General features: G+C 41.9%; 2 protein-coding genes across 4 annotated transcripts in view; both read left to right on the top strand.

The window, feature by feature from the left end:
* Positions 1-1466: 1466 nt before the first annotated feature.
* srsf7a (serine and arginine rich splicing factor 7a) lies at positions 1467-7691 on the top strand. 3 transcript variants are annotated; one of them, XR_007195815.1, is made up of 9 exons: positions 1467-1622; positions 2444-2674; positions 2938-3120; positions 3239-3319; positions 3405-3443; positions 4972-5016; positions 5136-5234; positions 6004-6465; positions 7274-7405. XR_007195815.1 is itself a non-coding variant. In XM_048264254.1 (8 exons), exons 2-8 carry the CDS (start codon positions 2451-2453, stop codon positions 7323-7325), a joined length of 723 nt encoding a protein of 240 aa, XP_048120211.1. In that variant the 5' UTR covers positions 1467-1622; positions 2444-2450; the 3' UTR covers positions 7326-7691. The 3 variants fall into 3 exon arrangements, 2 of the variants coding, with proteins under 2 accessions (XP_048120211.1, XP_048120212.1); XM_048264254.1 differs by lacking the exon at positions 6004-6465 and having other exon boundaries at positions 7274-7691; XM_048264255.1 differs by lacking the exons at positions 1467-1622; positions 6004-6465 and adding an exon at positions 2066-2089 and having other exon boundaries at positions 7274-7691.
* An 847-nt stretch (positions 7692-8538) lies between these two features.
* LOC125308012 (heterogeneous nuclear ribonucleoprotein L-like) overlaps positions 8539-15697 on the top strand; it is a gene marked incomplete in the record, with an annotated part of 10397 nt that continues 3238 nt past the window's right edge. The window contains 8 exon segments of the mRNA XM_048264207.1: positions 8539-8863; positions 9870-9988; positions 10165-10402; positions 10489-10574; positions 11239-11335; positions 11469-11541; positions 14927-14962; positions 15532-15600. Of these exon segments, the coding sequence (XP_048120164.1) occupies positions 8789-8863; positions 9870-9988; positions 10165-10402; positions 10489-10574; positions 11239-11335; positions 11469-11541; positions 14927-14962; positions 15532-15600 (793 nt within the window).

Consider the following 15697-nt stretch of genomic DNA (forward strand, 5'->3'; position numbering starts at 1 on the left):
TGAGTTTAAATGTTGTTTGTTCATGTTTTATCAATAATAAAAGGCATTCCTATACATTGTGATGAATTTCTTTTCCATTTTTAATAAAACAATTAAATTAATACAGTACCCTAATCTTAGAATAAAAAAACAATAGGCCTATCTACAGAACTTAGTTCATATTTTAATGAATTTGTTAACATGCATTTTAACCTAGTTATTTTATACAACTGCAACTTCTGAAACAATAAGTTAAGTGAACTAAAGATTTTTAGTAAAGACTACTAAGGTAAGCTTAATTTGTCTACAGCATCAACATAAGGTTGTTAGTTGACACAACTAAACATGTTTAGTTTTATGTTTTGTAAAAACTAGAATGGTTTAAGGCAATCGGTTTCCACGCAATTTTCTAATGACAACTAGTTCGGGTTTAGAGTGTACTTAGGTCTCAAGTATAATAGCAGTAGGCTATTCAAATATTTACAGATGGTTCAAAAGATCCAGATACAGGAAAGACGGGAGCAGCAGTGTATATACCACATTTTCAGAAATCAATAGTTAGAAGAACATCAGACCATTTAGCGGTTTACACTGGAACTTTTAGCTATTTTACTAGCTCTTACGTGGATAGAGGAGGTTGGGTCTAATCAGTATATTATCTGCTCAGACTCAATGGCATCTTTAATAAGTATTACAAATTGCAAATCTGTTTGTAGGCCAGACTTGGTTTTTGAGATCTTTCATAGTCTAGATCTCAAAGTCGTAATATAACAGTGTGTTTTCTGTGGGTCCCATCCCATGTTGACATAGAAGGCAATGAAGTAGTTGACCGCTTAGCTAAAAGGGCTCTTAAGTCAGCTCAATGGACAGAAATGGAAAGTGTCATTAAAACAGAGGTCAACAAACTATGGCAAGCACAGTGGGAAAAGGAGACCAAAGGTAGTTTTTTATATAAAGTACAGAAACAAGTAATTACTAGGAGGCAGGGTGGTTGAAAGCGAAGGGGAGAAGCGGTGGTCACAAGACTAAGAATTGGGCATACATATCTCAATCACAATCTCAGCCGTTTAGGGGAAACACACAACAGGACTCTGCATTCACTGTGACAAGACCGAGACTGTAGAACATGTATTGAGTGTGAAACATACAACACAGAGAACCACACTACTAGAAGACATCAAAGGCTTGGGGTACACATTTAACAGTAGAGGGTTTACTTTCCTTTTCTTCAGTTAAACCATCGGCATGCGGTATTTAAAGGAGACTGGTCTTTTCAATAGAATTTAAGATTACACCCCATTCTTTTTTTTTTTTACACGAATAAATACCATAGACAGTAAAAGATAGATAAATACAGGCGTCTGATTCCGCATTGAAGCTCCACACCCCAAACAGTTGGTGGCGGTAATGCACCAAGTTGGCATGCCAACCGCCATTAAATTTAAGTAAGAAGAAGAAGAGCTTTGAGCAGCAAAATGTACTCTGTTGACTGCGGTGGCGCGCGGAAGTACCTTAAAAGGAAGCAAGTCATTCTGCTGCTGGCGCTGGTTGCTTGGTTGCGCACTGCGAGATTAGGTGTGCGACATTTGCAGTAACCTCGCGCTAATTATCTGCAACTGAACACGGAACTGGGTGTTCAAACGGTAACGTTTATGGAAAACTACTGTAGCTGTGTAATATTGATTCCTGGCGTTTTTTAAAAGGCAGTGTAATTTTAGAGCACATGAGCAGTAGACCATTGTGTTATTGTTTATTTAAATAGCAGATTTGGCTAATCTAGTTAGCCTAGCTGCTAGCTTAGTTGTTGCCAGTGAGTTAACGTGAACTCAGCCTGTCGCTGTCGTGCTTTGTAGACGGGCCTATTCATGTTAATCTTTCTATCAGATTATTGGCCTTTGTTACTGTCAAATTTGCAAATATGAAAGATTATCATCAGACGATAATGAATATCGTGTGATGTTGTATTGAGTCTGAAGATGGTTTATTTCATATTTATAGCCTGTTTAGCATTTCGGTTTAAAGCTAGGCTAAGGTTAGCTGTAAACGTGACCGAACGTTGCCGTCAACATGCTTCCTTGTAGCTTTCATGCCTTCCGAGGCTAGCTATTTGGTTAGTAACGTTAACCAATAGCATCAGACCAAGTTGTCTTTCTAGACTGTATAGATGTAACATTGGTCAGTTTAGCAGTGTTGACGAAATAAATAATCAAGTTAAATTGTTAGTAACGTAGTATTTCTAAATTAGCAAGTAAGCTAACAGGATTCCGTCTGAACTATAACATGCAACAACTAAAGCATTGATTACTCAATGGGTAGCCAACATGCTTCTCAGTAACTATGTAGACTGCACTTTTACTCAATTGACTGCACTGGCTATTTAAAAATGCATACTTATACAGAGTTATTATTTAATTAAAGTTGCTGTGTGTTGTTTTGAGAGTAACATGTCATGTTATGATTTTAGGAGGACGATGTCTTACTACTCATCATCCCGAAGTTCCTCTCGGAACTTGGAATGTAAAGTTTATGTTGGAGACTTGGGTAATGGAGCTGCAAAAGGCGAATTAGAGCGGGCGTTCAGCTACTATGGCCCCCTGCGCAGCGTCTGGGTGGCCAGGAACCCTCCAGGATTTGCGTTTGTGGAATATGAAGACTCCCGTGACGCTGAGGATGCTGTGAAGGGCATGGATGGAAAGTAAGCAAGATGACTCCTCTGCTTTGGTCTATAATAGGTTTTGGAGTTCCAAGTTGGTCCTCCCCTGTATTTGCCTCTGACACTAACATATTGTCGATGCCTATTGAGAAATGGGTAGTTGCACTGCTGTTATAAATAGATAGATACTTTATTGATCCCCAAGGGGAAATTCAAGTCATGCACCATATCGAATGCATGTTTTGGAATTAGCACTGATTTTGGCCCCATCTTCCTGATTGCTGTCATTATCTGTCCTTTCTCAGAGTACTTTGTGGATCACGCATACGGGTGGAGCTGTCTACAGGTTTGTCCCGGAAGTCTCGTTATGGTCGACCTGGCCGCCGCTCTTTTGACCCAAATGATCGATGCTACCAGTGTGGTGATCGGGGGCACTATGCCTATGACTGCTACCGTTTCAGCAAGCGGGGAGGCAGTCGTCGCAGCAGGTGAGTCCATCACCTCATCTTCAGCATCAGCACCCTGCCACCCAAGACCTTATGAACATGAACATGTTATTATACATGATTTATATATTTTATATGATGTGTTTTTACCCCCCCCCAGGTCCCGTTCCAGATCCAGGTCTCGCTCTAGGTCCAGGGGACGAAGGTACCGCTCGCGGTCTCGCAGTCGTAGCAATGAAAGGTAATCATCACCACCACCAGTCCTTGTTGTTTCCACCACTATATCTGAGTGATCTGCTGATGTATATGTCTTATTTTCCTCTCAGGAGGTACCGGTCACCATCTTACTCCAGGCGCCGTAGCAGGTAAGAAACTGCCAGAGATTATTGCTTTATACTTGGGGTCTTCAACCTTTTTTAGCCCAAGGACCCCTTGGCTGAGAGAGACACTGACCCCCCAAATGGTATGAGTACTATAGTGTTGGCTACCGTATATATTTACATCGCACTTCATAAAATTCATGAGGCAAATCCTATGCAAGGGTGGCACTAGAAAAGGGCCTTAATGAAGCAAAGTAGATATAGCCTATAGACCTACACAAGACTAAACCAAATATGGCTGAAATATATAGGCCATCATGATCATTTTGCCAACAGTGACGCAGAACCCTGGATTTTTTCCATTTATAACATGTTTTGTTTATAACTTAAACCAACAATTAAAATGTTGACTAAATTATTTGCTATACTCCTACTTGATGATAATATATAGCCTGCCCCCTAACAGTCCTCTGGGCCTACGTACAAAATAGTGAATCATGTGATAGGCCTGATATTTTGATGCTGATTGAAGAAGTTGCAACTTGAAGGTTGTTGATATTTCAGTTCCAAAGATAATCAAATTACATCATTAATTGACAAATGTTTCGGCCTGATGGCCTTCGTCACAGCTAACATTAAGCACAGCTTACACACGCAGAAATTAAAATTCAATATCAGCATCACGAGATTCATTATCGGAAAATCCTGACGGCGAACCCGATGCAAAGCCAAAACGAGGGGGAAAAAAACTTCATACATGATGTCTTTTTAAATAAATTTGTTGACCTTTACCGTTTCATGGCTTCTGCTGAGAAACTAGTGCGCCACACACACTGAACTTGAATCAAGCATTCTTCAGAACGCAGCTGATCAGCCGTCTACTTTCACTTTCAATGAAATCCACTAGTAAACGGTATACACTAGGCGTGATATTCGAAAAGATGTGAAGCACAAAACCTGTCGTCATTGTCAGTGGCCTGTTATAACGATGGCCTGTGTTATGCAGAAATATAGCCTACCTCTGACCGACAGACCCCCCCCTCCCCCCTTTTAAATAAAAAAACTCATCGGATCTATACGAATTACGTGGGTCTCATTTTCAAGTTGCAAAAACGGAATTCCAAGTTGCAAAAACGGAAGAATCACACCCCTGCACTGCACATTTTTTTGGATGCCATCTTACGGTTGCTGAGTGACATTCGAATAAATTGACGGTCATATTCAAATTTGCAGTGGTCTCTTAATTTTGAACTAGTTTGATGTAAATCAGGTTTCTAGGCCAAGTATACTTGCGTATACAAGGAATTTGGTCTCTGCATTTATCCCATCTGTGAATTAGTGAACACACAGAGCACACAGTAAACACACAGTGAGGTGAAGCACACACTAACCCGGAGCAGTGAGCTGCCTTGCTACAGCGGCGCTTGGGGAGCAGTGAGGGGTTAGGAGCCTTGCTCAAGGGTACTTCAGCCGTTCCTACTGGTCGGGGATCGAACCGGCAACCAAGTTATTCAAATTTTTGCTGTGATTGTCAGTAATATCAGAATTCTCTTTTCCTCTACCCCTTTTAAAGGTCTGCCTCTCCAGCACGATCTAAGTCTAGGACTCCAGTACGGAGGTAAGCAGTAACTGGAGGTTCTATTGGGAGCTACGTGCAGTACGTAACAAGGGCCTGTGATCGAAGCAAACAAAGGTGTATATAAAATTTTTTTTTTTTTTTCCCCTCAATTGCCTCAGTCGTTCGCGTTCTCGCTCACGGTCTGCGTCACGTCCACGTGGTCGATCTGCATCCCGCTCCCGCTCCAGGTCACGCACCCCAAGTGCTAAGAGAAACAGGTAAGAATCAGCTCCACTTGCTGTGACCAGAAGTGCCAGGACTTTCCTCCAAAGAGTAGGCTGTGTTTTTGCTCAGAATTGAAATAAAAATAGAAATATAGTATTTTTAATGTACATGTTTACTTTTGCAAATGTTCTTTAGCCACTCCTATTAAAAAGAAGGTCTATATTACTGCTACTTCATGTTAGATTCAGTGGTTTCACAGTCAGGTTAGGCTTACTTGGATAAGTTGAGGCTAGCTTTCCAGTTGGCCTTTACTACGTGGCAGAGATGAACCGTCGCCTGAACTTCGCTGACATCCCAGAATGCACCGAGCTACACATGTGACGATGGACAGCCGTCGATGGAAATGGGTGAAAGAGGTCAGGTGTAGGGTGGGGATAGCAAGGGTTAGTCAGGGACGATAGAAATGTTTTCCCTTCAGAAACTAGTGTTAGGGATAGTCTTTCAGATCCTCAAGAATTTCTTTCTTTAATTGCCTGTTTTTTAGATACATATAGTAATAAAAGCTTATAATGACTGCTTAGCTACAGAGACAAACACAGCTTAGACACCAAGAGGCACTTATTGGGTAAGGGGTGTAGAGGGGGCAGGAGGGGGGCAACAGGGCGTGGTCTTCTCTCTTCTCTTCCCCCCAGATCCATCCTCATATTGATTAGCCACAGGGTGCATCAGAGAACCCCCCTCCCAAATCCAAAAGAGAGAATCGGCTCGTGATCATACTCCGTTGACCAATTGCTCCAGGCTGTTCCCTTTTTTTTTCTAAAGAGTGTGGGAGTCGACGGCTCAAGCACTGACCAGGGTTCATCCTTGCTGTGTAAAACGTCCTTCGGGAGGGTGAGAAAATGCCCTGAGATCAGCCTCCGCCATGGTGGTTTCATGAGGTCGTCCGACGCACGTTCTGACCAAGACGCTCCTATCTGCACACACACACAGTTGTTCCACCTACCCCATCCCCTCCCAGAAATCCATGCACTACTACTACCGACTACCACATCTACTGCAAACCAGTGCTACGCTGAGAGAGAGCTCAGTCGACCAGTTATGGCCCCCCACACCTTCAAATCTGCGGCCTCAATGCTTAGCTTCTCTGAGGGTGTGTGTGAGAGAGAGAGAAAGAGGGAAAGGAGAGCTGACGAGAGATCAGACTTCAAGACCCTCCGAGTGTGTCTTCAAGTTCTAGCATCCGTCGCTTCTCTGTACATGTTGTTTCTGCCACTGTCTTCAAAGGTAAAGAAAAACCCCAAGAGTCGCTGTTATTCTTGATCAGAACCGAACCTTTTATTCACTTGTGCTCTTTTTGTATTGACCTACTCAGAGCATGTCTTGTCGTGTGTGTGTGTGTGTGTGTGTGTGTGTGCGTGTGTACGTGTGTGCGTGCGTGTGTATACGAGTGGGAAGAACATAAGACTTGATTCTATTAATAACGTTGGAGTTGGCCCTGCAACCTATGTTAGGGCTACACATAGATTCTACACATAGCTTCACTAATGTTATTGATGTCAGTGGTGTTCTAGGGTGTGATTGATAAAGATGGCTGAGACCTGTGGTCTTTGAGTTAATGCCTTGAATGACCATAGTGTCCCTGTAGTGTTCTTTATTTTTAATATTGCAAGGTGAAGTCATGATTGTGAGCATTGGCCAATTATTTGGTTGTGTAACTTGTAGGCTAACAAGGCTAACTTGTAACCTTTTTTTTGTTTTGTAGCATTTCCCTGAGGGCAGACTCTTGTCAGTTAATTCCCTACATCTAACCAGTGGATGGATCAAGTGTAGCATTGGGTTTTAATCCCTGTAATTATACAACATTTCACAAGGGTGTGCCATCAGAATTAAGGATGGGTGAAAACCTTAGCTTGAGTGTCATAAAGACATGAAAATGGAAAAGTATGACTGGCAGTGAAAGTGGGGGTGATGGGTTGAGGTTCATCCCACCCCAGAGACTGCTAATAGGTACAGGTCGGAGTGGTTTCTGTGAATTGTGATTGATTGCTGACATTTTCACAACTGCACTAACACCTCTCTGTGTTTGTTTCAGCCGTTCCCGCTCTCCCAGCCCGAAAAAGAGCCCCACTCCTGGAACAGACTGAGATGAAACCTAACCCAAACCCCCTATCTCCCTCTTCTTTTTTTTCCAAAGCTGTCTTCCCCCCTAAGGACTACTGTTTGTGTTAAGTCTCACCCGCATACAAATGTAAAAATGAATGTCCTTGATCTACCTAGTATTAATTACCAACTCTTTTGTCATTGTGTACAAGACTGGAGTAGAAAGGACAGTGGCTTTGGTCAGTGATTTGTTTTTACCAGTTTGAATTTTTACAACATGCCACATTTGTTGAGCCTTTCTTTTATGACAATGTTATTTAATTAAAGATACAAAAAGAGGGCTGTGTTCAACATTTTATTTTTGCTGGATGTTTAGTATGGTTTTGAAATAAATCAGTCCATTACCACTGGCTTGCCTATTTACTTTATATTAACCTGAATGAAAATGACTTATTAGCATGTGGAATTAATGTCACCCCAACCTATTTCGTAAACACCATTCCAAAGTGGAATTAATACCAGGGTTCCCACAGGTCGTGGAATTTCTGGAATATCATGGCATTTTGGAAATGGGAAGTCAGGGAATTTTATAATTGTTGTGACAGTTATAGAATATCAGGGAATGTTGTTGTAGCAGTTAAATTGTACTTGCCAAAATATATGAATGCAAATATTTCCATGTGGAACTAGTGAATATCTGAATCTTAATTTTTACTGCTTGCTTGTAGCCCAACTTTGTTCATTCAATTCCCATTTAAAAAAGTAAATGATTCTTAAACGCTACGCGGCTGCTCTGAAATCATTGTTGGGTATATTGTACCATTCATTATTTAGAAAGTCTTGGAAATTCAGGATTTAAATCAGGGAAAGGTCATGGAATTTTACATTTGACTTAGAGTGGGAACTTTGTAATACTTTTATTACCCCTCTAATACTTTTTACACAAAGGATTGTAATCACAAAGAATAAGAACATGAGGGGTGCAATGAGTGAGGAACAAAACAAAGTCAAATAAATCTGATGTCTTGCGAAGGACACGCACTTGATGAGCAATGGGACCGTAGTAGTTAGACATGCGATAAGTCCAAAGCATGTTCTAGTAGTCATACAAATGCAGGTTGTAGGATTCTGCCATTTAGACACAATGTAAGTAAATATATTTGTAATTCATTCTTACGGAATGTGACTACATTTGATCGAGTGAAACCGCCAAGTACAATCGTGATACATACAGCTCGTACCTCAAATTTGGCTACACCCCAGCAGAGTACATTTCAGTGAAGGTCATAATCTCATCTCAACATGTCTGCTTAGTTTAGGGGGTTGTCTGGGTTGCGTTGTTCAATTTTTATTGGGTAGGAGATCAGCATATTTAAACTGATACGCGAGTGAGCCAATTGGGTGTTGGGCTTGTCAGTGGAGGGAGTGGTTAGTCGATCTGTTTCACCGTTCGTCCATTTCGTTACCAGTGTGAGACCGTGTATTTAGCTAGCATAACGGGGACAAGATGGCTGCGACAGGTCGTTACTACAGCGAAGGCGGCAGAGCGACGAAAAGGCAAAAAACCGAAAACGACGGGATGGTAATAACAAACACCTTTTACATCTGAAATTAGTGAATTAAGAACTAATTTTATGGGTTCATTCTACATTTAGAATGAAAATATGTAGAGGATTCGCGCAGCCCACAATTCAAGATGCGACAAACATTAACATTACCGCAATGCTAGCTAGGAGGCGAGCTAGCAGGACGGGCAACGAGGGAGGCGTGCTTAAATTTAGCATTTTATACGAATTTATGTGAAGCCACTGAAATCAGCGGTCTACAGTATTGAATCCGATGTATAGAGGTTATATATGTACAGACGAGTTGATTTTGTTCTATATGTTGGTTAGATTGCTATTAGTTTGCTAGCGTTAAATCTTAGCCGACGATTACTAATGCTCGATGGTTAACCTAACGCGGCTTTGTTTGCAGAATGAATGACCTGGCCCATTAGTCGGGCCACGTTTTGGGGTCTTTGCTATTTAGTTACAGATGGATCTACTATACTCCCCGTCTTAGATTTATCTATCAGATAATTTTTGCATCATGTGTTTTCCCAAATGTGATTCTTATTTTATAAACATATCGTTAACGGCCTTTAGGAGGGGGAGGAATTCGGAACGCTAGCAAATTTAGCCATGAGGCTAGTCATATCAATAGAGATGGCAAACATTAGCTTAGGCCTAACGTTAACATTCTCACGTGACTCGGCTGCATTTTAAAATCTTACGCATTCGCTGTATTTTCTTTTAAACTGCACGTATTTGACTTCAATACGTTTTGCATTTACTACTCGAAATTATATGTAACATTGACGTAGAGCCAGTTTCTTTGACCGAGGCCATGGTGGCCAAGGCAAGGCGCCTGCACTCTTTGTCTGCACTCTGCTCGCCAAGCGGACAAGACTCGCTGGTTTTCGCCAGTTACGTTTCGGCTAGTTTTAGTATACTGTAATTATCATTAACGTTACTATAACAATAGAATCATTCTGATGAAATGGATTTGATGCTTTTGATCACATCTAAATGACTTTCGTGTTCTAGGAGGGCTACGAGGACCCTCACAAGACGCTCCCCTCCGTTGTTATTCATGTAAGGGGTTTGGTCGATGGCGTCACGGAAGCAGACCTCGTTGAAGCCTTACAGGAGTTTGGCCCAATCAGGTAATTTGTCCATGTTTCTGCTCAGCACATGCGTGACCTATGGAGACATTGCAACATTATTAGCCTTTACTGAATAGAGATTCAGAATGTGTCATCATGCCATTTTACCATTGGTGAACGCAAAGCATTTTGGGGATCTGTGGCAATGCCATGAACATTGTATTTTCCCCATGCAGTTACGTGGTTGTGATGCCAAAGAAGCGCCAGGCCCTTGTAGAATATGAGGACATGAGCGGGTCGTGTAATGCCGTGACCTACGCAAATGACAACCAGATCTACATAGCAGGCAATCCTGCCTTCATCAACTATTCCACAAGCCAGAAAATATCACGTCCAAGTGACTCGGATGATTCCCGGAGTGTCAACCTGGTTCTCTTACTCACCATCATGAACCCCATTTATCCAATCACAACAGTGAGTTTGATAACTGCTTTTTTATTTGTGGCTTTACACAAGTTGTTGGTTACATAAGTATAATCAATTATTTGTTTTCTGTGCAGGATGTGCTGTACACTATTTGCAACAATTGTGGTCCAGTTCAGAGGATTGTTATCTTCCGGAAAAATGGTGTCCAGGCCATGGTGGAATATCCTTTTGCAATCAGGGAACTTGAGTAGATGGCTGAACAGTTGTGCATTTGGGCAACATGTCATGTATAATTGATGTATTAATTCTTCAACTGGTTCAAGAATGATATATTTTAAACACAACCATTAATTTGCCATGTAGACAGGTGGATACGGAACTTTTTGAAAACTATGAAATCTGGCAACAATTGCTAACAAACGGTAGTTTCGTTCTTACAGTTTGTTAACAACTGGACCACACCCAACTCTGTTAACAGAGGTGACCTCACCTTCATTGACTAGTCGTTTTACGAGTCTACCATGACTCGTCTAATGCTGTGTTCTATTAGCCCGTTATTCTGAGCACATGATTGGGAATAATGAAGCAAGATAAGGACACTTCATTGGGGAAATTGTTTGCCTAAACCATGTTTTGGTGATGTTTACAAACAATTTGTATGATTTTAAAAAAAAATTATATATCGCACCATAATAGGCCACACCTGGCAGCATAGGACAAGGAGTCACATGTATGCAATACTTTTTGAAAACACAGCCACAATGTGTAAAAAGCTTGAGCGCTTTAATGGCAGGAATGGGATGTAGAGATGACTATTGTCTGCTGATGTATAAAGTTCTTTCACCTCTGTTTTGTGCATGATAATTTTCCTTAATTCGAAACACGTTTGATTCGGTTCAGAGTGCTCAGAGAGCTAAGGCTTCTCTCAATGGAGCTGACATTTACTCTGGTTGCTGCACATTGAAGATTGAGTATGCTAAGGTGAGTACAAAAGTGGAGGTTATATTTCATGATTATTTAACTACCCCTGCCCTAGGTCACACTGAACTTCTAGAAATTGATTGGTTTTGTCCTGTGGTATCATGCTCTTTCCCCCCTTTTCCCCACCCTGTAGCCAACCCGCCTCAATGTTTTCAAGAACGATCAGGACACCTGGGATTACACCAACCCCACTTTGAGCGGCCAAGGTAAAACAAACCGCCACACTTCGTCAATACTGACACTACCCAGCGCCCATACTGCCACTGTGGAGAACAAGTGGGTAACAGGGAGGGTGGGTTTGGTGAGGTGGCAGACCTCTGGGGTAGCTAACTTATTCATGTATTATAGCTTTTACTTTAGTACTATGTTCTGGCTTTCTCTTGGGACATGTCTTTACATACATTCCTACACATTGAGCTTTGGTGAGTGTGGAAGCTGATCACAAAAGCATTGATGGTTTCTTAGTGTAGTCATCAGTGTTGTGATCAGCCCCTTCGCCGGGCACCCAGACACATTTACGGAGTGCAAGGATCAACTTTAACATGCTTAATTTATCTGTACACAAGAATAATGCTCTAAAAGCTCTTTCTGCCACCTTGGCTGGCTGCTTTTAATAAATAGTCTAATTGACATTAATGGCAAAGTATGTAAGGGCTGGATTAACTAAGTACACACTTGCACTGTTAAGAGTGAAGTGTGTGTGTGTGTATCCTGATTTTATTGAAAATGGACTAAAATGGTTGTCCCTTAACAGACAATGTTGGATGATCAGGGGTTGTTGCTGAATATACTTGATCTCAAGGCTTATCTGCTGCTAAAGCTTCCTCAATTGCTTAAACTTCCTCTATCAGAATGATTGTCAAACATCACAGGTAAAGTGGGTCTATTTGTACAACATCAAACATGGGTGATACCTTTTTGACCCAATTAATGTGACTACCTGTTGTCGGTAGTACTATTGGAATATTATAGCTATACCTATATATACTATAGCAAAATGTCCTGTGATTGCAGAGTGGTTAATTTTAGTGAATTGCAATTGGTTGGCAGTATTTCCTCACCACACTGCTGCATCTTAAAGGTAAAGTTATTAGGCTTAATGCAATTTCTAAAACCAAAACTGTAAACTTTGGCCTTGGTGCCTAAATTCAGCCCAATCATGCTTTGCAAGACAGAATTATCTTGTCTTGAAACACGGCCACAATTGGCCCTCCATGGTTGCTCCTTGCACCTTAGGGCCCGTTATCTGAATATCCTTTTGACACTCCGAAAATCAACTGCCTCAACCAAATGCACTGGAACACATGGGATCAATACATTTTGTCTGTTCGCAATTGAAGACACACAGCTGTTTCTCAGTACCATTCCTGACACCACCACCACTACCATCACCATGCCCACCACCAATTCTTCAAGGACATTTCCACTTTCTGTTACAAAATCAGAGAATGCAACACATCTGCCACAATTATCCCCTGAATGCAGTGGGAAGGGCACAAAGAAACTGCAAGAACCAGAGAAAAGACATTTGTGACAGTCCATTAAAGCAGACATGATGATCACTCGACACATACTTCTATTGTACTACTACTACCGTACAGATCCTACGCCACGAAGACATCCTACTCTTTATTTTTTCCCATGGCACAACACATGCTTCCCTGGGCTTCTGGGTTGTTGGTACGCTTGGCATTAAGTTATGCTCTCCACGCCCTCCCAGCGGTTGTGACGTAAGTCAAGACACACGCCACTCGAGACATAACTTAAATAGTGAGTCATGATCTCACTGTCGTCAGAGGGACCCGTTTGACACATCTCCAGAAGGGGAAGGCGACTACACTTGACACACCAGATGCAAACAGACATCTCGCGACTATGGGGACCAAGTCCACACCAAACACCAAACTGATGAAGCCTACAGACAAACATGACCCTGATGCCCACCATAGCACACAGAACACGTGTGTTTTACTACCACCTGTGAACACTACAGATAAACATGCCAACACGTCACCTAAATCCTCCTCAATTGTTCCTGTCGGTTGTGCACGTCACTGACCAGTAACACTTAATGCAACACACTGGAAGAAGTCTTAGAAAAAAACAAAAGGCCACGAAGACATTGCAAACATGCCAACAAGCATACGCACTGACATGCAGACAGACCACATGCCTAAATTTCCTCTAATGCTCTACGGTATGTCTGCTGGGAACCAGGTGTATGTGTGTCTGTGTGGTTTTTTTTCCCCCCCCCCTTCCTCCTGCTCTTCCTTATCTGTCCTTGCTCTGGCTACTTGCCTTTTCTCCACCGCTTTCTCCTTCCTTTCATAGTGCAACTCTTGTGTGGATGTTTTTTTTTTTTTTTTTTTCCCTCACCTTTTTTCCCCCATAAGTCTTTGATGAGGCCTGAGTAACACCTTCCGTATGATGCAGGTTGGGCATTGTGTGGCTAGTGTGGACGGCAGTCTGTCTGAAATGTGCAAAGTGCCAGCTTTATGCTCCACGTACGATGCAAGCAAGCAAAGTGTGCTAAAAGGATCTCTGGTTGGAGAAAACGGGCATCTACTGCAGTGGCAATAAGGAAATGAGTAGTCAGTCACGTGGTGGCAACTGAAGACAGGAGTGGATGGACTGGAGGACCTGGAAAGGATGGATCAAATTGGAAAAGGGAGATGATGGAGAAAAGGAGGCTGCTAGTGTGAATTTTCTGCGCACGCTACCAGCATTGGCCTTCTCTCCTCTTAAGTGTGTTCTGTAAGTAACCACAAGCTTCTGTTGTATTGGAAAAAAAATATCATCTGATTAAGTGTTTATTTTTGTTTTTGTTTTAAGATTACCAATGTAAAACTTTCTGTCCATCTTCAATACTGTGTTGCACATTAACCAACTGGTTAATGCTCTCCTGTGTCTGAATTATATGGAACGCTGCCTTAAAACTCAAAGCCCATTTTTAGAATTTATTAGTCTGTCAGCTGATCTTGTTCCCTATAAATTAGTTGCTGGCCTTTTTTCAGCCTGTTTTAAGTTTTCATAAATGATGTAGAAATGTGGCAAAGTACCCAAGCCCCTCAGTCAGTTCTGAAATGGCTCATACTTGCTCACTCCTGTGGAGTTTGTTGAGGAAGCAGTTCTCGAATTGCATTATATAAATGATGGGGACCATGTTGAGTTTTGTCTAGTGAGTATAGTTTACAACTGATGAGTTGGACAGGTCCATAATTGGACTTACCCCTTGGTCTGTATAGTTGTGGGTATTGGTGACCTTAGAGGCCAGTAATCAGTTTTCACAAAGGCTGGTCTTTGGACCTGATTGTAGACTGATAAAATGTGCTGATGAATCAGGTTGGTTAGTGTGAGTATTCTCATGCTTCCTTGCCTTTTTGTATTGGGGAATTTGCAGGGCTGGTTTGTTGAACATTTCAAGTTGTCTAACTATTGTTTTCTTTCCCCCATCTTGGCCAGGACTAATAAAATTATATTTCGAAACCATGTCATCTGTTGTAGAGAAACACATGAAATGTAATGGATTTGATTTAATCTGTGGTACCTGGCCTGAGTTTTTGATAATTTGCCATATGTGTACCTATACAGATGCTGATGCAGAAGGCAATGGCAGCAATGCTCAAGGTGTGTGTTCGTGCTAGGCACTCTCCCTCCCACCCCCACCCCTTCTCAACTACTTTATAGATCATATCTGCAGAACATCCGTAGCAGGGATTAGCTGTGGGGACTGTTGGATTGGTTTTTGTTTGCTGTCTGTGGGAACCATGTTGTAGTCAAATAGTGTTGTAGATTTAATCACCCCTGTCCATATGCATTCATCTTTTGTGGAAATGTGCAGTATTTGCATGGTCATGGGCTTTTATTTATTTGTTCCCTACAAATGGAACGAAGTGGAGAATTGGCCTTAGGCCTGCTTCATGAAAATGTATTTGTAGAATAAGTGAGTCAGCGTTAAGGCTCGAGTACTTTTAATTATGAGTTTAGAGCTCCCCTTTCTGTGGTGCCCCTGTATTTCTCCCTATATCTGACTTCTTCAGTGTTAAAATGATAGATAGATGGTTACCAGGCCCTATAATTGGACCAGTTTCTTACCCTATCGCTCTTCAGTCAATTCATCTATCACTCTGTCTTCTCTTTCCTCCCCTCTTTCTTTCATGTCCCTCCCCCCTTTTTTGTCTCTTGGTGCCTCTCAGATGTGAATGCCAACCCCAACAAGCGCCAGAGACAGCCTGCTCTGCTGGGAGACCACCCTCCAGAGTACGGTAAGGCTCTCTCGGGGGACACTTATCACCATTGGCGCGTGCCTCGCTCACACAGAGGCAGGAATTGCTAAATTATTTAAAGTGACAAAATTAGGTC

This window comes from Alosa alosa, chromosome 15 (assembly GCF_017589495.1).
Source record: "Alosa alosa isolate M-15738 ecotype Scorff River chromosome 15, AALO_Geno_1.1, whole genome shotgun sequence".
In the NCBI taxonomy this organism is placed as follows: domain Eukaryota; kingdom Metazoa; phylum Chordata; class Actinopteri; order Clupeiformes; family Clupeidae; genus Alosa; species Alosa alosa.

Excerpts from the sequence above, each read along its gene's own strand:
- srsf7a (XM_048264254.1), top strand. The coding sequence starts at position 2,451 with ATGTCTTACTACTCATCATCCCGAAGTTCCTCTCGGAACTTGGAATGT. Across the intron at positions 3,320-3,404 it reads CGCAGTCGTAGCAATGAAAG|GAGGTACCGGTCACCATCTT; the intron begins GTAATCATCACC and ends TTTTCCTCTCAG. Across the intron at positions 5,017-5,135 it reads TCTAGGACTCCAGTACGGAG|TCGTTCGCGTTCTCGCTCAC; the intron begins GTAAGCAGTAAC and ends CAATTGCCTCAG.